We start from the raw sequence: 26267 nt of genomic DNA, 5'->3' as shown, positions 1-26267 counted from the left end.
GATTGTCCTGTTACAAATAATCCTGCAATAAGCATCCTTGGTTCATCTTTCACCCACATCTCTAAAACAAATTCTACCACTTTCCTGTCTAACACAGTAGCCACTCGCCACGTGTGGCTACTGAGTGCTTGAAACATAGCTAGTCCAAATCTAGATGTTCTGTGAGTGTCAAATATACACTGGGTTTCAAAGACTTAGTAAAAAAAAAAAATGTCAAATTCTTGACAACTGATAATTTTTAAAATTGTGTATTGAAATGATAATTTTTTGCTACATGGAGTTAAAATGAACAGGTCGGTCTCTGGACGCGGGCCAGCCTGGGTCGCGGCGGCCCAGCAGCCGGGCTGTCCCTGAAGGGCTGTCAGCGGCAGGGAGGCTCAGTGGACAGCACCCCGGCGGCCGGGCCCGCAAGGCCTTCCCCGAAGCGGGACGGGGCGAAGCGTCCTCACGTCTGCTGCGGTGCAAACGCTCCCTGCGGGCCACTCAGTGGAGTTCTGAGCACTTTTTCACGGAAAACCTGCACGTTTCTGAACTGCTCGGAGGACCGCGCTCAGCGCGAACACCCAGAGCTGCGGGAAAGAAATGAAACCGAAAGCGGGGAAGGGGGGTGTGGTGGAAGGGAGGCCGGGTCAGCAGCGCCCGTCCCCTTCCCTAGGCCAGGGCGCAGCCCTCGCCCCCCCGGGGACCAGCGATCGGGGCGCGTCGCTGACAGCCCGGCAGGAAAACGAAACCCCGGGCGCGCGTCGGACAGAGCGAGCCCGGCCTCCTGTCGCGCCGCGCGGGCCGGGCATGGACGTGTACCGCACCCCCGCCGCCGCGCTGGACAGGCTGGTGGCCCGCAGCCTGCAGCTGCCCGGGGACTTCGTGGAGGCCGCGCGGCGCGCCCTGGGCACCCTGGGCACCGTCCTGCGGGAGCGCGGGGGCCGCCCGGGCGCCACCGCCCCGCCGCGGGTGCTGAAAACCGCCAAGGTGAGGCGCCCTGGGGAGGGACAGGGACGGGGGGTGGGGGGGGGGGAGCGACAATCCTCCCAGGGCGATGAGGGTGGCTTTGTCAGCTTGTGCCCTGCTCATTCATTTCTTTAACCAACGCTCCGTGCCAGCTGCCAGCGCTGCGCTAAGGCCCCTGGAAACACGCTGCTCACAGCAGTCCTGCCAGGTAGGTGCTCTTAACCCCCACTCGACATATGAGGAAACTGAGGCACGGAGAAGTAGAAGTAAGTGTCCGAGTCTGTAAGAGGCCCAGCCAGGATTCAAATCCAGGTAGGCTGATTCCTGCATCTGTGCTCTTAAAGGCCGCCTCTCAGTCATTCATTCACTCACTCATTCGTTCACCCATTCAGACAGACTGTGGGCCTCACAGTAGGCCAGACCCTAAGGATACAGAAATAATGCTACTCTGTGATAGCCAGAATAGCACAATATACTGAGAATTTACCAAGGAACAATGAACATTGGCTCATTAAATAAGTACGAGCTCATTTAATCCTCAGTGAGGTAGGGATTATTGTCCCTGTTTTGTAGATGGGGAAACTGAGGCCAGCATGGTTAAGCCACTGCACACCTAAGCACTGTGTCACACTGTCACTGTGACCTCAGGACGCTCACGGACTCAGGGAGGAGACAGGCGGGAGCTACCATACCCTCAGTGTAAACTCAGGGCTGCCAGGGTCATGGACAGAATCCGGGTGCGGTAGAGCAGATTTGGAAGGGGTGAAAACGCAGAGGGAGAGATGGCCTCAGAGAACCTAGTGGCCTCTAGTGGCTCTAGGGCTGAGTCTTACCCTGGGAGGTGGGGAAGAGGAGGAGAGACCTGTAGCCTAGGAGATATGATAGCCTGTCTCTGCCTCTGACATGGACAGGAGGGATTTCTGCGGAGCAAGAGTTTAAGGATCTCTAAAGCCCTGGCATCCTTCACTTCCCTAGAAAACTTGGAACACGCCTCGTGGTTGAATTTGGCTTATGGCCTCCTGATTGCTTGAGACGCTGACAGAGAAAGTGGCAAGTGGGGAGAACTGTGGGCTTTATTTCCTGAGCCCACGCTATAGTCTAGAGATGCCATTCCCCACTGAACAGGCTCCTCGGAGGAAGGGCAGGTTCCAGGGCTACAGTGGGATGTACGAGATGAGCCTGGGCCTTCTGGTCGGACAAACCAGAAAGCAAAGAAGGGGACCACAGACCTCTGGCACCTGTCACAATCCCCCCCCAGAGCCAATAAGGACTCCCCTTCCCCGTCATCACCACCAAAAATGTCCCCAGACATTGCCAAGTGTCCCATGGGGACACAGTTGCCTACAGTTGAGAATCTCTATTTTAGACATGCCCGTGGAAGTGTATGTGGGTGAAATGACACATTGACTGGGATTTCCTTTAAAAATCACACAAAAAAGAAAAAGGAGGTAGAACAGATGGACAAATGCGGCAAAAGGCTTCTTTAAAATCTTCTCTTCTTTTGCATAGGTTTGAAAACCTTTATAATATAGATAATTTGTAAGTAAATTAATGAATGGTTGGGAGGAAAAAAGGGTGTTTGGAGCCTGACTCTGGGGCTGAAGCCATGGCCCAGCCTCGCCTGGTGAGGGCGGGGCTCATGAGCGAGTGACAACCTCCCTGAGTTTTCGTTTCCTCTGCAAAGTGAGTGCAATAATAGTACCTTCCTTCCGGGGTGTTAGGAAGGTTAAATGAGATAGATGATTGTGCACAAACCATGTAGGAGAGGCCTAGTTTGTCATGTTCCTCTGCCCGTTCCTGCTTTGCTGGGGACTGGAAGTACAGGGACTGGCATAATCATTAGGATAATTAGGGGTCCCAGTTTCAGGCAAGACTTGCTCCCAGAAGGCTCGATCCTGGTTCTTGCGGTTTCCAGGCTGTGTAACTCACTTCACCGCTCTGAGCCCCACTCCCCCAGATCCGTAACCACCATATGTAACCACATCAGGGTGGTTGTGCGTTGGATGTGAGATCACAGATACCAAGCACAGAGCAGAGGCTCCAACGTTTGGGTGTTTCCTTCCCAAATCCTCAGGCTGGAAGCTTTGCAAAAAGAAACGCTGATGAGAAAGGTCTCAGAAATTCTGTGACTCTTACCAGCAGTTTTATGCTCATCCTGAGCAAAGATCACAAACGTGCGTTCTGCAAACCAGGATTCGTTTTTACCTTCAGTTTTGATTTTTTTTTTTTTAATGTTAGTTGCCAATATTTAAAAGTCATAGATTTACATGTTAAAATTGCTTCTCTTGAAAACTCTGATGTGGCTGCCCGGGGCCCACATTCCTGCCTGGCTTGAGCGCCTAGAGCTGTGTGACCACTGTCTGTCCCCAGCCCACCTGCCTCACTCGATTGCCTGCCAGCCCCTGTGGGCACTAAATCGGAGAGTATGGAATCTGAGTTTTTGGGGGTTTTTTTGTTTTTTTCTTCCTAGGGAGGCTCCTCTGGCCGGGGCACAGCTCTCAGGGGTGGCTGTGATTTTGAACTTGTCGTCTTCCTCGACTGCTTCAAGAGCTATGAGGACCTGGGGACCCACCGTGCAGAGATCCTCAAGGACATGCGGGTGCTGCTAGAATCCTGGTGGCGGGACCCAGTCCCCAGCCTGAGCCTTGAGTTTCCTGAGCAGGGCGTGTCCGGGGCCCTGCAGTTCCGACTGACATCTGCAGATCTGGAAAACTGGATGGATGTTAGCCTCGTGCCTGCTTTCGATGTCCTGGGTGAGCCGGTCCTATCCCATTCCAGGATTGTGGGCAGGGTCACTGGGAACAAGATGGGGCTTCCAGTTCTAGCGCTGCCACCAACTTGCTGTGTGACTTCTGTCCCTCTCTGGGCCTCAGTTTCTTGGCTAAACATTGGATTTGGCCCAGACAGAGACCAAGAAGGCCTAGTTCCTCCCGGATCTGTGATCCTGGTGTTGAAATACTTGGCCCTCACCCAAGCATCTCGGGGTTTCCTTCAGCCACTACCTAGAGTGGTACTTACTCAAATACCCCAAAGGCAAAAGCAAGTGGACACGTGGCCTGCAGCAGGGGTCTGGGGACTGACTAGAATGCTGCAAAATCTTGTATTTTATTTTGAAAACATTAATGTGATTTTTGCATTTTCCTTCCTAATTTACCTATGCTTCATTTAATGTAAAAAATATACCTCTGCGTGTTCATCTAGAAAACGGCAATAATAATAATATTGGGGATAATAGTAATCTATCTTCTAGCATTGTTGGAAGAATTAAATGTGTAATATGTAATTGAATTTAAATGAGTGCCTAGCACATGATAAGGATTGCATGAGTGTTTGCTATTAATATTTCTATTATTGTTTTTCTGTTATTATTATCATTATTTACCTTGATACTCTGGGGGATAGCTTTATCCTTTGGGCAAAGAGCCACGTTCCCCCATGCCTAGTATGCTCACTGGGTACACATTTATTAATCATAATAGTTACTACTTACTAAATGCTTAAATATTCCAAGAACTTGACATGTTTTATCTCATTGGTTCTTTATAACAAACCTATGAGGTCTGTACTGTTTGGTTTAAAATTGGTTTAGTTTTACCAGTGGGGAAACTGAGGCACAGAGACATACAGTAACTCACCCAAAGCCACACAGCAAGTAGGGGATGGAAACAACTTCTGGAATCATGGAGAGTGTTTGCTTTTCCCAAGCCATGCCCATGGGAGTGGTGGAGGAAAAGGCACACACTGTGAAGTCAGCAGGCTCTGAGTTCGAATCCTGACTGCCTCACTTGCCAGCTCTGTAACCTTGGGCAAAACGTGGAATTTCTCTGTGCCTCGGCTTCCTCAGCTGTAAAATGGGATGAAGAATTGTACCTGCCTTACAGGGTTTTTGTGGGGACACAATGAAGGGATTGTCCCAGTCCCCCAAATCACACGTTGCCAGTTGTCTTCCCTGCTCCAAATTCTTCCCACCCTCTCCCAGGGCCCCAAGCTAAGCTCGGCACCAGCACTGCCCTCCATCCTGTGTCCCCAGCATCCTTCCTAACTCACACTTCTTCACACCAACAGGGCAGCTCACCTCCAGCGTCAAACCCAAGCCCCAGGTCTACTCTACTCTCCTCAACAGCGGCTGCCAGGGGGGTGAGCATGCAGCCTGCTTTGCTGAGCTGCGGAGGAACTTCGTGAACACCCGCCCAGCCAAGCTGAAGAACCTGATCCTGCTCGTTAAGCACTGGTACCGCCAGGTGAAGCCTCTTGGGAGGGTCCTTACTCCAGGCAAGACATTGATTTGTGATTTTCATAATAATAATGAAAGCATTTTCTTATGTTTAGTGGCCATGCATGTTCTCTTTCTGGGTATTACCTGTTCATATCCTCAGTCCATTATTTTCTTTGAGGTTAGCTGTCTTCTTGTTGTTGATTTGTTGAAGTTCTTTATATATTGTGGATGCTAGTTCTTAATTAGTTAGTACAATGCAAATGTATTCTTCCACTTTGTGGCTTGTGCTTTTGCTTTCTTTAAAGGTCATTTGCCACTGAAAATATTTGAATTTTAATGTAATTATAGACATTAATCCTTTTTTGGATGATTTGTCCTTTGTGTGTCTTAAGAAGTCTTTCCCTATTTTTCTAAAACTATCCTCCCATATTTTTTCCCATCATATTGACTTTCATATTTGGGGCTTTGACCTATCTGAAATGTCTTACATATGGTGTGAGGTAATGTGCAGTTTGCATACCTCCTGCCCCAGCCTCAGGAATGCCCCCCTGCACTGTTCATGCTTGTTGACAGGCTCCTATACTGGGGGAGGTGTGTCCAGCCTGTGCCCAGAGATGATAAAACAGGCCTCCCCAAGATCTTGGGGCACATGGTTTGGTCCTTCTATTGGACCACTCACCATAAGCAGGTCTGGGTATGAGGAGGTTCTGGATTCCAATTCTGGTGCAGCCACCTTCTTGCTGTGTGACTCTGGGCAAGTTCCTAGCCTTCTCTGGGCCTTTGTTTCCTCCACTTGCCCATAAAGGAGTATGAGTCTGTAAGTCTTTCTCAGGTTCTTCCCACATAAACAGGATCTCCAGGGGCAGAAAATACTAATAGCCTGGTACTTATTAAAAGGGCAGACTATGGAGCTAGCCCGCCTGGGTGTCAGAAATATTCTATCTAGATCTGGGTGGGGAGGTGCACATGTGCAGTTTCAGAGGGAGTGTGGGGCTGCTGGGTGCCTTTGGCCAGGGGGTCACCTTCTGGAAATCTGAAACGTCCCCTCCTGAGTTGCCCAGGAGCCTGGGATTATTGCCGTGGCATGGAGTAAACCCTGCCTGGTGTGTGGAGACCTCAGGTATATGGTGCAGAGACAGAGACCACGTGTGTGGAGATAGGGGGACAGGAGGCGGGAGGGACAAAGCCCTGGTCTGCTGCCCCACCGCACTCCAGCGGTGGCAGGACGATGACCTGGTGCCTTCCCCTTGGGTACCAAACTACCCATCTTCTCCAATCAGCCACCCGGCTGGGACCCCAGATCTGCCCCAGCTTTTTCTGGGGGGATAGGTAGCGGTTGGGACTACCTGCCGGCTTCTCTCCGACTGCTCCCTGCTTCCCGGGCACTTGGAACTCTTCCCTCTCCCTCCCGCCACCATAGGAGCCAACCACTTTGCTGAGGTCACCAGCAGGGAGGGCAGATGGGCTTGGAACCCGGCGTCTTGTCCAGGCTCAGCCCGCAGGGTCCCCAGCCTGGTTCCGCAGGGAGCCAGCGCTCCTCCCTCCCCTTTGTCCTGAGCGCTCGGCCCGCCCTCTCGCAGGTGTGCCCAGCAGCGGGGAAGGAGACTCTGCCCCCCGCCTACGCCCTGGAGCTGCTGACCATCTTCGCCTGGGAGCAGGGCTGCGGGAGGGACGCCTTCAGCCTGGCCCGAGGCCTCCGGACTGTCCTGGGCCTGATCCAACAGTACCAGCACGTGTGTGTCTTCTGGACCACCCACTACGGCTTCGAGGACCCTGCTGTTGGGCGGTTCTTGCGGAGGCAGCTTGAGAGACCCAGGTACCTCCTAACACCCCACTACCGGCTCTCCTGCCCCAGCCATGGGGAGATAGTTAACACTGATAAAACAGGTCACATCTACCCAGGGCTTGGGTGTGGACCAAAGCAAAATGCCACAAGTGCGCTTTCCAGTCCGGTGGCTCCAGCCCCAGATACACATTAGAATCACCTGTGAGAGTTTTTAAGCGCGTACTGGTGCCAGGTGGGGCGCGGTGGCTCACGCCTGTAATCCTAGCACTCTGGGAGGCCAAGGTGGGAGGATCGATTGAAGTCAGGAGTTCGAGATGAGCCTGAGCAAGAGCGAGACTTCCCCCACCCCCACCCATCTCTATTAAAAAAAAAATAGAAAAATTAGCTGGGCATGGTGGTACGTGCTGTAGTCCCAGCTACTCTGGAGGCTGAGGCAGGAGGATCGCTTGAGCCCAGGAGTTTGAGGTTGCTGTGAGCTATGATGATGCCACTGCACTCTAGCTGGGGCAACAGAGTGAGACCCTATGTCACAAAAACAAAAACCAAAAAATATACTGGTGCCTGGCCCCATATATTTTGTGCACGAACATTTTACTGACGTATAACATGCACTTCTACAGTGCATATTTTGATAAGTGTCTACAAAGGGCACATACCTGTGAAACCACCACCCAGATCAAGATAGAATATTTCCAGCACCCAGTGGGCCCTTCCCAGTGACACCCCCCAAATAACCCCATGTTTACTTTTTATCATTACAGTTTTTCCTGTTCTTAAATCTTATTTAAGTGGAATTGGACAGCATATACTTCTGTGTCTAGCGTCACCTTCTCAACATTAAATCTTTCTGTTTCTTTGCTGTGTAGTATTCCATTGTGTAAATTTATCACAATATGTTTTCCATTCAACTGATGATGGACATTTGAGTTATTTTCAGTTTAGAGCTACTGCCAATCGGGCTGTTATAAACATTCTTGCTCATGTTTTCCAGTGCATTTGCATATCTGTTTGGTATATACCTAGGAGTGAAATTGCTAAGTCGCAGGGTATAGCTCAGAGTCCCCGGGGGTGGATCCTGGTATCTTGTGATTACAATGTGCAGACAGGGTTGAGGACCGTTGTGCCAAGTTAATCTCTGCAACAGCCCATCAAAGCAGGCATTCCTGTTATCCTCATTTTGCAAATGAGGAAACCGAGGCTCAGAGAAAGTAAAGCATCTGCCCAGGTCAGACAGCTGGAAAGTAGCAGAGTTGGGATTGGAGCTCTTGACTCCAAACCACCAGATCTTGACCTTCTTGCTAACCAGCAGCTTCTTGTCTCTCTGGAATTGCAGGCCTGTGATCCTGGACCCGTCTGACCCCACGTGGGACGTGGGCAATGGGGCAGCCTGGCATTGGGATAGGCTAGCCCGGGAGGCAGAGTCCTGCTACAACCAGCCGTGCTTTTTGCAGGCGTCTGGGGTCCCTGTGCAGCCCTGGGAAGGGCCGGTGAGTGAGGGGTTCCCCAGAACCCCTGGGTTTTGCACTTAATTTATGTGTTCAGTGTTTCCTGAGCATCTACTATGTGCCCAGGGCCATGCGGTATGGAGCAGAGTTGAAAAAGCGGGGACAGCCAGCATGGAGAACAGTCTAATGACCAGGCTGCCACTGCCTGGGTGAATGAGCACCTTTGTCTCTCTGCAGCTCTAGCCTGCTTGCCAAGCTTTCCCCCACTGCAAGGGGCCCCTTTCTGCAGTTTATCCCCCAGAAAGGTACCTTTTCGAATCTGCACAAAGATGTCATGAGGGCTAGCCACGGCCCTCCCATCCTCCTGTCTGCGCCTCAGTCGCTCTGTTTGTGCAAACGGCAGGGGGAGGTAGGGAGAGGAGGAGTTGGGAGGATGTAGAAACCTGTGCGCTGAGGTGAAGCAGCTCCTTCAATGACCTTCCAGGGCCTTCCACGTGCCGGGTGCTCAGGTTTGGGCCACCCCATCCAGCGAGGCCCTAACCAGGGGACCCCTGAAGACAGCGAGAGCCTCAATGCTATGCACCTAAGGGCAGGGAGCAAACCACCCTCATGCCCAGCTCCTGGCCCCTCGCAGACAGCCAGCATCACCCCGTCTATGTTGGGGACAACCTCAGATCTGTCTCAGATCCCCACCAAAGAGCTGGACCGCTTCATCCAGGACCACCTGAAGCCAAGCCCCCAGTTCCAGGAGCAGGTGAAAAGGGCCATCAATGTCATCTTGCGCTGCCTCCATGAGAACAGTGTCAGCAAGGTCTCAAGAGTCAGCAAGGTGAGTCGGGCCCGTGGAGACACGGATGGGACCCTGTAAGGGACCACAGTGGGGAGGGGGAAGGAGTCACAGCAACGTGGCTGAATCTGGGCAGGGGACCTGGACAGCCATGGAAAGGTGATTTGCCATCTTAAATAAAATATATTTAAGTGCCATTAAATTTTTTTAATGATGTGGTTTTTAAACCACTATTACAATAATCAGATCGCTTCCCTCCTCTGCTCAAAATCCTCCACGGTTTCACTGAGTGCAGAGGCCTCAGTACCTGTAGGATCCGAGCACCCTGGCCCCCCGCTGCTCTGAGCTCACCAGCCACGTGCACTGGCGAGCTCTTCCTGGACTGCTGTTCTCCATCCCCTCGGCTCTCTCTCTACCCTCCTTTGGGCCCTCAATCCAGTGTTCCCTTCCACTGGTGCCTGACCACACAGTTTAAAAAATGTGCGATCTCACACTCCCAGTCCCCTCCTGCTCTGTTGGCCTACACACAGCACTTAGTACTTTCTCCGGCGCTATCGTTTACCAACCGCCCTCCCTCCCCCTCCCCTAGCTAGAATGTGAGTTCCAGGGAAGCAGAAATCCTTTCTCCACTCACACATATTCTGGACATGTAAGCGCTCAATAAATATTTGTTGCAGGCCAGCAGGAAAGAAGGAAGGAAGGAAAGGAGGGAGGCAAGAAGGGGGTAGTGGGGAGAGGAATTGATTGAAATAGGCCTACAGAGCACATCTGCAGGCCCCATTTGGACCTGGGATCCCAATTTGCAACCGCTGGTCCAGATGTGCAGTCCGGCAGTGCTGCAGATGTTTGGCTAAAATGTCTGGTCACTGCCCCTGCTCCGCCTGACCCTGCTTACCTGTTGCTGCGTACTGGTCTGACCTTTGCTCAGGCTCCATGGGGCAGAAGGCAGGTGCAGGTGGACAGGGCTTGGCCCCTTGCCAGGCTTCTGAGATTCAGAGGTCACAGGGCTCATGCAGTCTGCCTCTTTTGTCCTGGTGCCCCAGATCCGGCATCAGCGAGAGAGCAGTTTCCAGGCTGCAGATGGGGTGCTGTTGATGAGACCATAGTCTGACTCCTGCGCTCCTACAGGGTCACTGTCTGAGCTGCTCTTCCCTCCACAGGGGGGCTCATTCGGCCGGGGCACGGACCTAAAGGGCAGCTGTGATGTCGAACTCATCATCTTCCTCACCTGCTTCACCGACTACAAGGGCCAGGGGACCCGCAGTGCAGAGATCCTTGGTGAGATTCGGGCACAGCTGGAATCCTGTTGGCAGCTCCAGGTCCCAGACCTGAGCCTGAGATTTCCTGAGCAGAGTGCACCTGAGGCCTTGCGGTTCCAGCTAGTGTCCACAGCCCTGGAAAGCCAGATGGAAGTTAGCTTGCTGCCCGCCTTTGATGCCGTGGGTAAGGGGTGCCCGGCCTGTGCCTTGGGGAGTGATAAAGACTCCAGGGGATCAGGAAGCATCTAGAGGGGTGGGAGGGCACCTTCCATCCTCTGCCATCCTCTTTGTGATCCTAAGTCCCTATTTGACCAAGCACTGAAAACTTTGAAATATCTAAAGCAATCATCACTATCAAATCTTATAACTATTTAGTACTTTTAACTTTACAAAGATTTTAATTATGAAATGTTTCAAACATACAGAAAACTACAGATGTTACACACCCATGTACCCTAATTAAGATTTAACAAATGTTAACAGTTTAACATATCTGCTTAGTTTGGGGTTTTGTTGTTTTTGTTCTTTTTTAGAAATTTCATGTTATAATTTTGTTCCTTATTTTAAGGAGTTTACTCTGCGATTCATTTTTTAATTTTTGGAGGTGATACTTAGCTTAGTAATTGCCAATTAGTAAATGCAATTAAGACTATAAATTTCCCTTTAACTACCACATCATATGTGGCAAATGTTTAGATATACATAATTTTTACTATCATTCAGGTCTAAATATTTTACACTTTTAACTATGACATTATAATTTGTTCTTTTATCCACGGATATTTGGAAGTGGGTTTCCAAATGAATGTTTTGAGGTTTTATTCACTTGTTTTCTTTCAGCATTTACTTTTTTTATTATTATTGTCAGAAAATATACTTTATGTGATATGAATTCTTTGGAATTTGTTGGCACTTCCTAGGTTGCCCATAGTTAAAAAGAACATATGCTTTCTGTTGTTGAATGCAGGCTTCTATATAGTTCCTTTAGATCTAGCTTCTGATTTTTGCTCAGATCTAAATTATTAATTTTTCATTTGGCCCAACAATTTTTGAATGGGATATCTTAAAATTTCCTGCTCTGAATGGAGATTTGTTCATTTCTCCTTGTTATTCTGGAAAGTTTTGCTGTTAATATTTTAAGGCTATATTATTGGGAACATATAAGTGCATAATTATTATATTTTATTGGATTGTTCCTTTTATCATTAAGTAGTAATCCTCATTATTTTTAAAAAATTCTATTTGTTTTACAGTCCTTTGTCTGATTTAATAAAGCTGTAATGGTCTTTTGTTAGTATTTTCCTGGTATACCTTTTCCATCCTCTATTTTCAAGGATAGGTTATTAAATGTAATTGTACATTTTATAAGTAGCATAAAGCTAAAAGACAAAAAGGAAACAAACAACAATATAATGATTTTCAAGGGTTTAATAATATATTGGACCCCAAATGCCAGACACTAATAATAGAGAAGATTATTTCTTTTGGTTTGGTTTTTTTTAGCCTATGCAAATTAAAATTATGACCATAGTTTATAATGTTTTTCACCAGTACTTCTTGATTTCCACTTTTTCCTTCTGGATTTATCTTCTTTCCTACAGAAATATATCTTTTAGCACTTTTTCAGAAAGGGTTTATGAATGATAAATTTTCTCAGACTTTGTCTAAAATCCTTTCTGTTTCACCTTCATGTTTGAATGAGTGTTTGACACTTGTTTTCCCTCTTCTGTCTTCTGGCCTCTGTTGTTGCTGAGGAGAAGTCTGCTCTCTGTTATTTTTTTGTACATGATCTGTTTTTTTTTTGTATATGTGGTTTTTTTGAATGTTCATTTGTTTTAATTTCCTTTTTGGTAGCTTTTAAGACTTCCTCTTGGTTCATAGTATTCTTCAGTTTCTCTTTGATATATTATCTGCGTATGGACTTCTTTTTCTTTATCCTATTTGGAATGTGTTGTGTTTCCTGAATCTGAGAACTCAATTCTTCCTTTAGTTTTGGGAAAATGTGTTCCAATATCTTTTTGAATATTGTCTCTCCCCTATTTTCTTTGTTCTCCATTTCTGGAACTCCTATTAGATGGCTTCTCACTCCATCCTCCATATTTTCCTCTCTTTCATTGTTCCCATCTCTTTATGTCTCAGGGCTTCCTGTTTCTCAGTTGCTCAGATCTATCTTCCAGTTTACTCTCTTCAAATGTATTTAATCTGCTGCCAATCCTTAATTTTTTTTTAATTTTGATGACTTTATTTTTTGCTTCTAGAAGTTGTATTTGGCTCTGTCTCAAATCAACCTGTTATTTGCTTATTGGCTTCAATTCTTTGTGGTCTCCATTTCTTTTATGTCTTTATTAATTTTAAACATGCTTATTTTAATCTCTCAGATTGCCCTATAATCTCAAATTCTTGAAATGTTAATTTTCCTATTTGTTGTGTCACCTGACTCTCCCTCATGGTGGATCATTTCCTCATGTGGTTTGTAATTTTTTTAGCATGAGCTCATCTTTGGGGTATATGGAGCTTTATTGTCTTTCCTTTTCCTGTAGAAGTTCCTTGTGCTCTGGGTTGGAGAAATATCCCTCAGGGGACCAAGCTTTCATTTTGCTTCTAGCTGAGCTCCAGGAGTTTCACTAATTCCCAGGCCAGCTTATACATTAATTTAACAGCCTGGGATTTCTTCACCCTGTAGATTCTGCAAGGTTGAGCTTCACACCCACTTCTAGCATAGGATTGGGGTCTCAGTTTCTCATGGGGGATATTCTTTTTTTCCCCACCCATACGTCTAGCAGCACGCTTCCTTGAAGCCTCTCTCTGCTGGTGACCGTTTTTAGCCACATTTCTAGGAGAAGGCATTTATTCCATAGGCCAGCTTTATGAAACTGGGGGGTGGGAATCAATTCCAGCTTTCTCTCTATGCCTTGGTTTTTTCTTCTGCGAGATGACAACATTAATAATAGCCATAGTTAATGCTTATTGACCACGTGATGTATTCACGTGCTGTGAATAAGCACTGTTCTAAGCACTTTACGTGTAGATTTCATTCAATTCTTACAATAGCCCTATCAGGGTGGGTGCTATTTATGATGCCCTTCTTTACAGATGAAGAAACTAGATCCCAAGAGGCAAAATCACACTACTGGCTATGAACCCACTTCTCTCTGTCTCCCAAATCTCATTCCCTTAACCACTGTGCTACGTAGCTTTTCTGCGATCAAGATTATCTGTCTTGCAAAGTTATTGGGTGGATCAACAAAAATGATTGAAAAGCACCCAGTACGTAATTGATGCTTAAAAATGATAGTTCTGATTGTTATTAAATGTCATAGTGTGTCACTGATTGCAATGATATGTGATTCACGTTAAAAGGCTGGTGAATGGATGGGTTGGTAAATGCTGCTGCCTTCAAGTAGAGTCACACACTCAAGAGTGTTTCAAACTTCCACAGGGCAGCTCAGCTCTGGCGCCAAACCTAACCCCCAGGTCTACTCGACCCTCCTCAACAGTGGCTGCCAGGAAGGTGAGTGTGCGGCCTGCTTCACGGAGTTGCGGAGGAACTTCGTGAACACCCGCCCAGTCAAGCTGAAGAACCTGATTCTGCTCGTGAAGCACTGGTACCACCAGGTGAGTACTCCATGGCTTCTCCCGGGAAGCAGGTGCTACCATGGCAACTGCCTCAGCCAATCAGCTTCTCCTCTACACCGACATCTCCCCTGTCTTGCTTCTTATTGGCTATCCAAAGCGGAAGTACCTCGTCCTCCATAATCCATTTCCTGTCCGCAGATCTGGAAGCCGATGGAAGACAGAATCTCTTCTCCACCAAGTCCAAAGTCCTCATTTCTTGTGGCTGGAGTTCACTGTCCCTCTCTAGCCTCACTGTTTCTCCTCTCTTTCCACACGGCTCTTGTGTTCTCTATTTTTTCCCACCTCCAAGCATTTGCTTATGCTGTTCCCACCACCACATCTTTGCAAGTCGTGCTAAACCCTGAGTGTCCTTCGGAGCTCCCTTACTAAGCACTTCTCTGAATGCCAACTTGCATCCATGCACTCACTTATTCAGCAAACATCTATTGAGCACCCACTGTTGCTAACTGTTGTGATGGGTGTTGGGATGCCAAGGTGGTTACATTCCAGCCCCCATTCCTGTGCATACACTCCTGGAGAGGAGACAGCAGGCAAAGGCCACATCTGAGCTCTCAGTCTCACTGTATGACCTTAAACAAGTCACTATCTTCCTCTAGACCTCCGTTTACTCACCTGTGTATAAAATAAGAAGCATGAGCTAGGCCGTCTCTAAGTTTCTGTTCCTTCTGTTTTATATATTTCCCTCCTTCCCCAAGCGCTCCGGGCCATGCCTTGTGCACAGCAGGTGCTCACATCTCCTGATCTTTTGTTCATCTTGGGTGACATAGGTTGCAGCTCAGAACAAAGGAGAAGGGCCAGCCCGTGCCTCTCTGCCCCCAGTCTACGCCCTGGAGCTCCTGACCATCTTTGCCTGGGAGCAGGGCTGTGGGAAGGACCGTTTCGACACGGCCGAAGGCCTCCGGACTGTCCTGGGGCTTGTCCAACAGTATCAGCAACTCTGTGTCTACTGGACAGTCAACTATAGCACTGAGGACCCAGCTCTGAGAACCCACCTTCTTGGCCAGCTTCGGAAACCCAGGTACAGACCCACTTCCCCTCACCAGTCCTCATTACCACCCCTCCCCATCCTGGAGTCAGTAACCCAGGAGGGATCCCAGGTGGGGTTTGGGTCAGCAACCCCGCCCTTCACTCTGCTTCCCCTGGACTCCTTGTTGAGGAAGTGTGAACACAAGGAGCCCCAAAGGAAACCAGGGCCGGTTTTATTAGCATGATAAAATGCTACTTCTCAACGTAAGAGCCACCCAATAGCTTTTTTACTGATGCAGCCAGTTAGGACCCTTTCTGTAGTTGGGCAAGACTGGGGCAATCCTGAGGTCCTGACACTCTTCCCAGCCCTCCCACCACCTGCTCCTTCACTGACCCCCACCTTCCCCACCTACGTGCCCACCTGCTCTGCCTCCAGGCCCCTGGTCCTAGACCCTGCCGACCCCACCTGGAATGTGGGCCAGGGGAGCTGGGAGCTGCTGGCCCAGGAAGCAGCAGCGCTGAGGACACAGGCCTGCTGTACGAGTAGAGATGGGACACCTGTGCAAGCCTGGGATGTGATGGTAAGAGGCAGAGCGCTGGGGTGGTGGGCACTACCAGTGCCCCCCTTCTAGGTCCCCTTAACCTGCCGATGCATGTACGCCCGGCTGCCAGGAGCCTTGGCTGCTGCTGGCTTACAGCTGTCCCCTTCGCTGGAGACCTGCCCTCCATGAGAGGCACAGATTACTCCATCCCAGCCAGTCTGAGTGACACAGGGATACCGGAGGCCCACCTTGTCTCAAGGCAGGACCAACTCTGTGGCGCAATTCATGCATCAGGGCTTTCTGTGGGATCAGGCAAAGGCTTGCCTCCAGCTGAGCCCCCAGCCTTGCTGAGCTCCTGCCCCACTGTCTCCTGCTGTCCTCGTTCCTCTCCTCCTGTGAGAGTGCCCCGATTAATCACGTGCACAAGAATCCCACCGCAGGCTCTGTTTCTAGGCAAACTGATCTAAGACACAAGCCACTTGCAGATCCTGAAGGGAAATGATTTTATCACATTTGCTATTTTGCAGCAGGGTCTCATAGCCAGTGCTTAACACTCAAGACAGTTTAGTGAGACATGGGCCTCATGATTGCACCTATTTAAAGATGGGGAAACTGAGGCTATGCGGGGGTTGGAACCAAAACTCGAACTCGGGTCCTTCTGATGCTACCTCAGGACTTGCCAACCAGCTGAGAAGGAAAAGGAAACATGGGAGATAGTGGGAGCCTTGTCCTCAGAGATATCGAGGGACAGGGCTTGGGTGTTCCTTGGGAGTCCTGTCTCAAGCTGGCCCCACCCTGGATTCTCTCTGCAGCCAGCACTCCTTTACCAAACCCCAGCCGGGGACCTTGACAAGTTCATCAGTGAATTTCTCCAGCCCAACCGCCAGTTCCTGGCGCAGGTGAACAAGGCCATCGATACCATCTGCTCATTCCTGAGGGAAAACTGCTTCCGGAATTCTCCCATCAAAGTGATTAAGGTGGTCAAGGTGAGTCCCTGGAGAGCTTTAGGCAAGCAGTGTCCTGCAGGCTGGTGATCTCTCCCAGGCCAGGGCCAGGCCTGACCCAATCCTTGTGGCCCTTGCAGCAACCAGCACAAAGCCAGGCACAGAGAAAAAGCCAGAAAGTGGTCCTGGGGGGATGGCAGAGGGAGGGCACAGGTATGTCCAACAAGTCTCTTTTGGTTGTTAGTGACACCCAACTCCAAAGAGGCAACAAAGGAATATATTAACTGCTGTAACTGGGAAGCCCTGGATTAGATCTGCTTTCAGGCATAGCCAGATCCAGGAGCCCATACAGTGACATCAAGACTCAACTTTTCTTTCCTTTCCTTGGCCCTGCTTTTTATGTCTTGGACAGTCCCTTACCATAAGGTGGTCCTTGGCAGCTCTAAGCTTCCAGAAAGGGGAATTTTCTTTTCTCAAAATTCAAATAAAAGTCTTAGAATTGAGTCTCATTGGCCTGGCTTGGGCAACATACCTCCCCGCAAACAAGTCACTGGGGCTAGGGAGACATGATGTTCTGAGTGGCCAAGCCTGGGTGACATAGCAAAGTGAGCCCCACCTAGACCTCACGGGTGGAGTGTGGGGGAGGGATGGTCCCTCCAAAGAAAAGCAGGATGCTGATCCCAGGTGGGAAGGATGCCGGGGGTATACAAGAAGTCACATCATCCACTGCACTAGGTACAGCCTCAGTCCACAGCTGGAGAGACACAGGTGACACCCCGGTCAGCTCCAGAAAGAGTGTTGGTATGGAGTCAGCAAGTGAACAGGCCCAGGGCTGCTGATTGCTGTGTGACCCCAGGGAAATACTTTCCCCTCTCTGATCCTCGCCTTCCTCATCCATAACACTTGTGGAGGGTGGCTTGGCTCATTGGTTCTCAAACCTACCTTCACATGCTTCACCCTGGAATCACAGAGGTCTTTAAAAGATATACTGATGCCCAAGCCCCATCCTAACCAAAATTAAATCACAGTCTCAGGGGACAGGAGCCAGCCATCAGTCATTTGTACAAACTCTCCAAATGAAGACAGGCTTGAGAGCCACAGGCCTCAAAACAAAACAAAACAGATAATCAAAACTCTTAAATCCACACCCCCCCCCGACCCAAAGCATGATGGAATGAAAACTTTTGCATTTGTTGAAGGGTTTAAATTTACCTCTTGCACATTTCTTTTTCTTACAACCATTCCATATTGAAGACGTAAGACAGAGAGGTTGGGTGACTTGCCCAAGGTCACACAGCATGTTTCCTAACCCAGAATCCAGAGTCCACAGGCAGGAAGATGCCAAGCCACACTTCAAAGGTCAAGCCACCTGCCGTGTCCTCCCCAGGGTGGCTCTTTAGCCAAAGGCACAGCTCTGCAAGGCCGCTCAGACGCTGACCTAGTGGTGTTCCTCAGCTGCTTCAGCCAGTTCACTGAGCAGGGGAACATGCGGGCCGAGATCATCTCAGAGATCCGAGCCCAGCTGGAGGCATGCCAGCGGGAGCAACCGTTTGAGGTCAAGTTCGAGGTCTCCAAATGGGAGAATCCCCGAGTGCTGAGCTTCTCACTGACATCCCAGACGATGCTGGACCAGAGTGTGGACTTCGACGTGCTGCCAGCCTTTGACGCCCTAGGTAAGAGCCCAGCCGTAGGCTTGAGAAGGGGGAGAGCAGAAGCAGGGTCACCACGGACAGTTGTAGAGGTTGTGCAGTGCACAAGCAGGCCACACGTGTGCATATCACAGGCATTGCAGATGTGTATGTTTATCACAGCTTTTCTGCAAAGTGCCTTTTTCTAATTCACACAAAGATGTTATATAGGCTAACAGTGAGGACTCCAAGCTGCGTCCTAGTCCCAGTAAAGCCACCAACATCTAGAGGGCCTTGAGCAAGGGTTTTCCCCACCCTGAGCCCCAATGCCTTTATCTGACAGTGAGGACATTGAAGTATCTCGGCACTTCCTCAGCTTTGAGTGCCTTTGTGCTACTCCTGCTACTCCTCCACCTGCCGCAGATCCATTCATTCAGTCCATTCAGTAAATGAGTCCACTCTGTGGACTCTGTGTCCAGTGCTCCTCCAGGCACTAAGGAGGAAGCCCGGAACAAAACAGACACAATTCTCTTCCTATTTCCTCAGTTCTGGGATTGGCTAGGAGAGTTCGCAGAGTGAGAAAATTCCCCGTGTCTGGTTGTGTTTGGTTCCTGAGTTTTGGAGGGCAAGTGGCAAGGGAGGGGTTCATGCGGGAATTTCTCTGAATCTATCCCGTCCCTCGGTTTGGGGAGCAGGCGTTTGGATATTAAGGAATGAAACCAGAACAGTGACATCGACTCCTTGCCACGCACGATTCTGTTACTGCCGGAGGCTTGACGACAGAGGCCTGCTCTGTCTCTGATAGGGAGAGAGCTGAGCAAGTATTGCAGCTTAAAGATGTGTTAGCTCCCAGCTGAGACTTCCTGCATGGTGGGTTGAAAGGGAGCCGAAAAGAGAATACGATTCTCACTGGGGATTTCATGTGGGTCATGCCACAACTGTGTTCCATCTAAAAACACCCTGTGGCCTCCCAGTTGGGTCCTAGACCACCCTTAGGGAAATGTCCAAGTAGGTGATCTCAGAAGTTCTTCCCAAGTGGGCCCACCAGGACTCTGTGGGACATGGAGTGACGGTAACCATCTCCCTGCTCCAGGTCAGCTGGTCTCCGGCTCTCAGCCCAGCCCTCAGGTCTACGTCAACCTCATCCACAGCTACAGCAACGCGGGCGAGTACTCCACCTGCTTCACCGAGCTGCAGCGGGACTTCATCATCTCTCGCCCCACCAAGCTGAAGAGTCTGATCCGGCTGGTGAAGCACTGGTACCAGCAGGTTCGGCACAGGGATGGCCACCTGCCCCCGCAGCAGCCGTGGGCTCTGCCTCTGGAGCACTTTCCTGGGAGGAGGCAGTGCCCAGCCCCAGCCAGGACCCTGGGTTGGTGGAGCAGAGGGAGAGTTATATCCTAGCTGCGGGACCTTATTTATCTTGTCTGTAAAATGGGGGTGATGTAACTATGTCCCAGGATTTGATGGGACAAATGCATGCATGGCAAGGCATCTGGCACATGCAGGTGCTCAATAGAAGTCTGGGGGTCAGTTTACCAACTCCAGAGGGGTTTCTCCTGCACCTCATCATGGCCGGTAGGGACCAACACATCTTCTTTCTCCTTGTTCCGCAGTGCAACAAGATGCCCAAGGGGAGAGGCTCCCTGCCCCCCCAGCATGGGCTGGAACTCCTGACAGTGTATGCCTGGGAGCAGGGTGGACGGGACTCCCAGTTCAACATGGCTGAGGGCTTCCGCACAGTCCTGGAGCTGATCACCCAGTACCGCCAGCTCTGTGTCTACTGGAGCATCAACTACAAGGCGCAGGATGAGATTGTCGGAGATTTCCTGAAACTGCAGCTTCAAAAACCCAGGTTCCGGTCCACCCCCAATGTCCCCAAGTCTCAGATCTGTGGTCACCCACTCCCTCCCCTCCTCCTACATCACAGAGCAGAGACAGGAAGACCCTCTTTCTAGGACTGAGTCCCTTTCTAGAAGTGATATTCTTTGCACCTGAGGGACAGGCAGTCAGTTTCCTGGTCACATGTGAATAGGGGTTGTCAGAAAAAAATGCAAGACTCCAAGTTAAATTTGAGTTGCTGATAAACAATAAATAACTTTTTAGTATAAGCATGCTTCATGCAACATTAAGGGCATAATTATGCTTAAAAAGTTATTCATTGTTTATCTGAAACTCAAATTTAACTGGGCATCCTGTATTTGACTTTGTTGATTCTGGCAATCCTACCTGTGAACCCATCAAGTGACATAAGTGTGTCTCCTTCTTTGAGATTTTGCCTACCTCTGAAATGGGTACAGAAGATGGCAGAGATGCTTTTGCAAACTCATGATGCATCTCCAGTCAGTGCGTGGTGGCTACTTAGAATGATGTGTTGAAAAGATTCTGAGGCTGTGATTTGGCTCAGCAGAAAAAAGTAGCCTAAGAAGTTAGTGGTGTGTACAGGTTGGGTGTCCCTAATCCGAAAGTCCAAAATTCAGAATGGTGCAAAATCCAAAATGTCTTGAGTTCTAACAAGGTGCTCAAAGGTCATGCTTAAAGGAAACGCTCATTGGGGCATTTCAGATTTCAGATTTTGGGATTAGGGATGCTCAACTGGTAAGTAATACAAACATGCCAAAATCCAAAAAAAATCTGTAATCTGAAACACTTCTGGTCCCAAGCATTCTGGATAAAAGATACTTGACCTGTACCATGGATGCAGGGAGAGTGGTGGAACCAGTGCTGTGATTGATTAACAATGCCTGCTTCATGTGCAGAAGGGGTAAGCGATAGCACTGAGATGGATTGGTAATGTCTGCCTGGGTGCATCATGGAGAAGTGGTCCACGTGTAGCTCATTTTCTATCCCTGCCCTAGAGTGTTCCTGGAGCTCTGAGGAGTCTCTGAGCCTTGTCCCTGGCCCCTGCATAGTGTAAGGTGTCAGAAGAGAATAGTCCAACCTACACCCACAAATGGACATCTAGATGTTGCCAGGAATAAGACTGACCCTGGGTGGGAATTGCAGGCCCATCATCCTGGATCCGGCTGACCCGACAGGCAACCTGGGCCACAATGCCCGCTGGGACCTGCTGGCCAAGGAAGCTGCAGCCTGCACATCTGCCCTGTGCTGCACAGGCAGGGATGGCACCCCCATCCAGCCATGGCCAGTGAAGGTGAGAGATCTGTGACTCGGAAGGGAGCGTCCTTTGCCGGGGGTAGTGTGGTCGGTGGGGGGTGGGGGTGTGGCATGGCTCCTCCTAAAGTCATAGCCCCAGGTGTGCCCCTGTGCCTGCATTTCCCATCAGGCCATGTGGTGTCAGCTTCTGCAGGAAGGATGGGGGTAACAACAGCTTCTGTAATACCCTCACCAGGCTGCTGTGTGAAGTCCAGGAAATCAGTGGTCATACTGGATGGACAGAAGATAGACACCAGCCCTCAGCATGAGGAGACTCAGGGTCCCCTGCCAGATGAGTGTGTGTGTGTGTGTCTCAGTGAATCCACTTTCCCTGCTCACACACTCTGCTGTCCCCTGTGGCCTGTGCACAGGGGTTAGACTCCATGGTTTGGGACCAGCCTGCATTTGCAGCTTCTCCATCACCCCATGACTCTGTCCTCATACCCACCAGGGCTGCATCCCACCCCTGCTGAGAAAGCCCCCCTCCTCCCTGACTTCCATCTGCCCATCCAAACAAGCTCACATTCTTCCTCCTGCTGCAACCCATCCCTACCTCCCAATGGCCTCACCTTCTTCCCAAACCCAAACGCCTTTTACAGGGATGACATGGAGTTTCCATCTCATTTATCAGCCATAATCATTTGGTGCTGGCTGCCTGGAGCCCTATGTTCTGAAGAATTTTAAAGAATAGACACTTAGCTAAGAAGAGTGGCTTAATCAATTAGTGATGTCTGCCATGGATGCAGTATAAGAACATGGTGGTACAAGTGCCATAATTGATTAGCAATGTCTGGCCTGGATGCCAAAAGGAGAAGGTGCTCACAGGCCTACAGTGTGTGTCTGGGCTATTCAGAAGCTCTCTGAGCTCAGTTGCTAGCAGGAGAGCATGCCCAGATCTGCTTGTTTTGTCTGCCACAGACACAGAGAGAGGGAGTGGGGGGAATGGATGCTATGGGGACCCTCTCAGGGGACACATAACTGGCTGCCTTTGCATCAGAGGCCTCCTTTTCTTTGCCTTGCCTGCTGCACTCCTTCCCCAGTTTACGCATCTGGATGCCACGGCTCAATTTGCCTTCCTGAATTTTTACTGGTTCCTGTTTTCTCTCCTAACCTGCTGGAATGCCACCAGTAGGATTCTACATTCCCAGAGCCTAAAGCTGAGCCAATGCCCAACAACAGTGCTCAGCCCGTTTCCCTCTGCCCTCCAGAGCAAATCCACCAGGCCCATGCAGGAGGCACTCTTGACCTCAAGTCCAATGACAGTGTCCACATCAGTCAAGGCTCAGCCCAGAAAACAGGAAGCACTCCAGAAATCTTAAGCACAGTGGGATCTCATCCAAATCACTGGACAGGGAGGACAAACAGAAGGCAGGGGCCACCACTGGACTACTGGTTTCAAGATTAGACCACGGTAGCCACATCAAGGTCATGGAGTTGCTACTGCTGCTGCTGCTGCTACCACCGTCCCTGCCCCACATGGACAAAGCTGGGGTCCAACAGGGCCATGGACTCCTGCAGCCACAAACATGTCAGGGCTTGTCAGCTGATGACAATGAGCCTTCCCTCGTTGTCATCACTCTTGGAGAGAGGAGAGTGCTGAAGACCAGCTCCTCTGCTCCACCTAGAGCCTACAGAGACAGAGTGGGTGAGGACTCAGAGGGCAAGACCTCCTACTACCTGTGCCACTTTGACAGCCTCCATCCCTGTCCCTGCTCTTGGTGCTGAACCAACGTTGAGAAAACTGAGGGTGTTAATAAAGTCTTCTTGGAACTGGACTCACCTTGCAGACTGGCTGGCAATCTGAGCCTAGAACTCTGAGGACCCAAAATTTCACCCCTTGAATTGGCCCTGGCTGCTGCCACACACATTTCCGAGAGCTCAGAGCAAACGCTTATGGGCAGCAGAGACCTGCCCTGCCAAGTCGTTCAGCAGCAGAGTGGCCCTGGCCTGGGCACCACAAGCCGTCCGTGCTCCTCCTGGGTGGACCAGGTGGTGGGTTCCAATTCAGCACCTCCCATCCCCACTGCACGGACTCTGGGTCTCCCCTTTGAAGTGGTTCCAAAATTAGGGTAATTGTGAGATGGTGGGAACCAGGTTGTCATTGGGACAGGGCAGAGAGGAGGTCTCACTGATCCCAGCGGGGGCATATTTCATTCTAGTCCCTCAGTCTTTGACGATGGCCACTTTGGCATTGGCATATTGGCCCCGCAGTAACTTTGGGGGACTTCCCAGTATAGCCACACCCTTGGACAGAAGGACTTGACCTCATAAAGATATCAGTCAGTTCTCCCTAAGTTGATTTGTAACTTAATGATCATCCTCAAAACACCCACATGCACTTTTCTGTAGAAATAGACAAGTTGATAGTAAAGTTCTTATGGAAAAATATACCCGTAAGAAAATTTTGGAAAACAGAGAAAAAGGAGAGTTCTGAGGAAGCACCAGCCCTAGCCGATACCAAAGCGTAATGTGAAGCCCCTGGTACTGAAACAGCAATAGACCAATGGAATTGGATGGCTCTTGCCAGGACTCTGGAAAAAAACAACAAAAAACTAAATGTGATCGATCAGCAGTTGAAAGCTGAGCGGGTGAGTCAGAGAGCCTCGTTAGCCCGTAAAAAGGCTCACATCTCCTGTGGCCTGAAGACCAAGTCCAGAATTGGATTGTAAGAAGTGCAGGATTCCAAAGAAAGTGTTGGGTTTTTTTTTTTTAATTTTTAATTTTAAAAATTTTTGTATTGAGCTATAATGCACATACCGTAAATCTCACCCTTTCAAAGTGTACAATTCAGTGGTGGGAGTATGTTCACAAGGTTTGTATTTGAAATATTCATAAGACTTATATTCAGTACATTCACAACATTCATCACCCTAATTCCAGAACATTCTCATCACCTCAAGAGTTAATCCGAAACCCATTAGTAGTCACTCCCCATTGCTCCAACCCATTGTTTCCCTAATCTCTGGGTACCACTCATCTGCTTTGTGTAGCATCTATAGCAAACATTTTGTATATTAATAAATGCCATCATACGATATGCGAACTTTTGTGTCTGGCTTCATTTACATAACATGTTTTCAAGGCTCTTTCGTGTTCTAGCTTGTATAGGTCCTTCATTCCTTTTTATTATGAAATAACGTGCCGTGGCATGGGTGGACCACATTCTGTTTATCCATCCAGGGGTGAGCTTGTGGCTTGTTTCCATTTTGTGGCTATTATGAATACTGCTGCTATGAGCATCCATGTAGGAGATTTTGTGTGGACATATATTTTCATTTATTTTAGGAATATCCAGACAATCCCCAACTTACAATGGCTTGACTTAAAATTTTTCAACTTTATGATGGGTTTACCCAGACATTACCCCATCATAAGTCGAGGCACATCTGGGTTTATGATGATTCGATTTATGATTTTTTAACCTTACGATGGGTTCATTGGGACATCGCCCCATTGTAAGTCAAGGAACATCTGTATGCTATAGTGGTGAGGGTTCTTCAGGGAAACGGAACTGTTAAAATAGAGATATAGGCTGGGCATGGTGGCTCACGCCTATAATCCTAGCACCCTGGGAGGCCAAGACGAGAGGATCACTTGAGCTCAGGAGTTTGAGACCAGCCCGAGCAAAAGCGAGACCCTGTCTCCACAAAAAATAGAAAAATTAGCCAAGCATGGTAGTGTGCACCTGTAGTCCCAGCTACTCAAGAGGCTGAGGCAGGAGGATTGCTTGAGCCCAGGAGTTTGAGGTTGCAGTGAGCTATGATGACACTAGTGCACTCTAGCCCAGGGGACAGAGTGAGACCCTGTCTTAAAAAAAAAATAGAGGCCTATAGAAAGAAATTGATTATGAGGGATTGGCTCACATGAGTATGGTCTGCCATCTGTCAGCTGGAGACCCAGGAGTGTCAGTGACGTGGTTTCTGTCCAAGCCAGAAGGCCTGGGAACCAGGGTGCCAGTGGTGTAAGTCCCAGTCTGAGTTCCAAGGCCCAAGAACAAAGAGATCGATGATGTACGTCCCAGTCCAAGTCTGAAGGCCCAAGAACCAGGAGGGCAGGAGAAAGACGGATGTCGCAGCTTGAGCTAAGAGGAAATTTGCTGTTCCTCCGCCTTTTTGTCCTATTCAAGCCTCAATGGATTGGACTTAGTGAGGGGGAGCTTCTTCATTCAGTCTCTGGATTCCAATGCTAGTCTCTTCCAGAAACATTCTCACACACACAGACACAGACACAGACACAGACACACACACACACACACACAAACAATGAACGAGGGTGCCGGTGTCTCCACATCCTTGCCGACACGCGTTATGGTCCATCCTTTTGGTCGTAGCCATGCCAATGGGCATAAAAGAAAGTGACAGACTTTCACAATAATCAGGTCTCCTGGGTGAGGTCAGGCCCCCCCAGGGGAGAATAGGACCCTGACACATAGAGTGGGGACATAAGGGAATTGGCTTATGTGATTGTGGAAGCTGGCAAGTCCAAAATCTGCCGGGTGGAAACCCAGGGAAGAGGCACCGCTACAGCTTGGGGCCGGAGACAGTTTGCAGACAGAATCCCCTCTTTTGGGACGAAGGTCAGTCTTTTTCCTATTAAAACCTTCAACTGATTAGATGAGGCCCACCCACATTATAGAAGGTAATTTGCTTTACTCAAAGTCTAGTCTGCTGATTTAAATGTTAATCTCTAAAAAACAAAAAAAAAATACCTTCACTAAAAGATCTAGAATAATGTTTGACCAAATATCTGAGTACCTTGGCTCAACCGAGTTGACACCTGAAATTAACTATCCCGGCAGGGAAGGACCCGATTCCCCCTCACGGCTTAGGGATTTTTATTGCTGGGCCACAGCAGCCGACTGGGAGCCCTCTGTGAGTCTCACGTTTGCAGCTCTGGGCCCAAGGGTAGCATGTCTATTCCTCTTCCAGCCTGTGCACTCTCATGAGGCCCTGCA

The 26267-nt window shown here is 49.4% G+C and overlaps 1 protein-coding gene across 1 annotated transcript; it reads left to right on the top strand.

Annotated features, from left to right (window-relative positions):
• Positions 1–582: 582 nt before the first annotated feature.
• On the top strand, positions 583–24350 carry OAS3 (2'-5'-oligoadenylate synthetase 3). Its single transcript, XM_045534720.1, has 17 exons — positions 583–969; positions 2074–2139; positions 3419–3701; positions 5014–5189; positions 6745–6980; positions 8284–8437; positions 8880–9224; positions 10343–10625; positions 13881–14056; positions 14845–15095; positions 15480–15624; positions 16398–16571; positions 17917–18202; positions 19251–19426; positions 19774–20012; positions 21164–21311; positions 21510–24350. The coding sequence occupies exons 1-17, from the start codon at positions 583–585 to the stop codon at positions 21519–21521; spliced, it is 3537 nt and encodes a 1178-aa protein (XP_045390676.1). The 3' UTR covers positions 21522–24350.
• Positions 24351–26267: the final 1917 nt, after the last annotated feature.

Source organism: Lemur catta, chromosome 21, assembly GCF_020740605.2.
Source record: "Lemur catta isolate mLemCat1 chromosome 21, mLemCat1.pri, whole genome shotgun sequence".
In the NCBI taxonomy this organism is placed as follows: Eukaryota; Metazoa; Chordata; class Mammalia; order Primates; family Lemuridae; genus Lemur; species Lemur catta.
Note: the sequence above shows the minus strand (reverse complement) of the source record. Positions and strands in the feature narration are given on the sequence as shown.

Bases quoted from the DNA above. Each gene is read 5' to 3' on its own strand.
- OAS3 (XM_045534720.1), top strand. From the start codon at position 583: ATGAAACCGAAAGCGGGGAAGGGGGGTGTGGTGGAAGGGAGGCCGGGT. The intron at 5,190-6,744 runs GTGAAGCCTCTT...GCCCTCTCGCAG, and splicing joins TTAAGCACTGGTACCGCCAG to GTGTGCCCAGCAGCGGGGAA. The intron at 14,057-14,844 runs GTGAGTACTCCA...TGGGTGACATAG, and splicing joins TGAAGCACTGGTACCACCAG to GTTGCAGCTCAGAACAAAGG.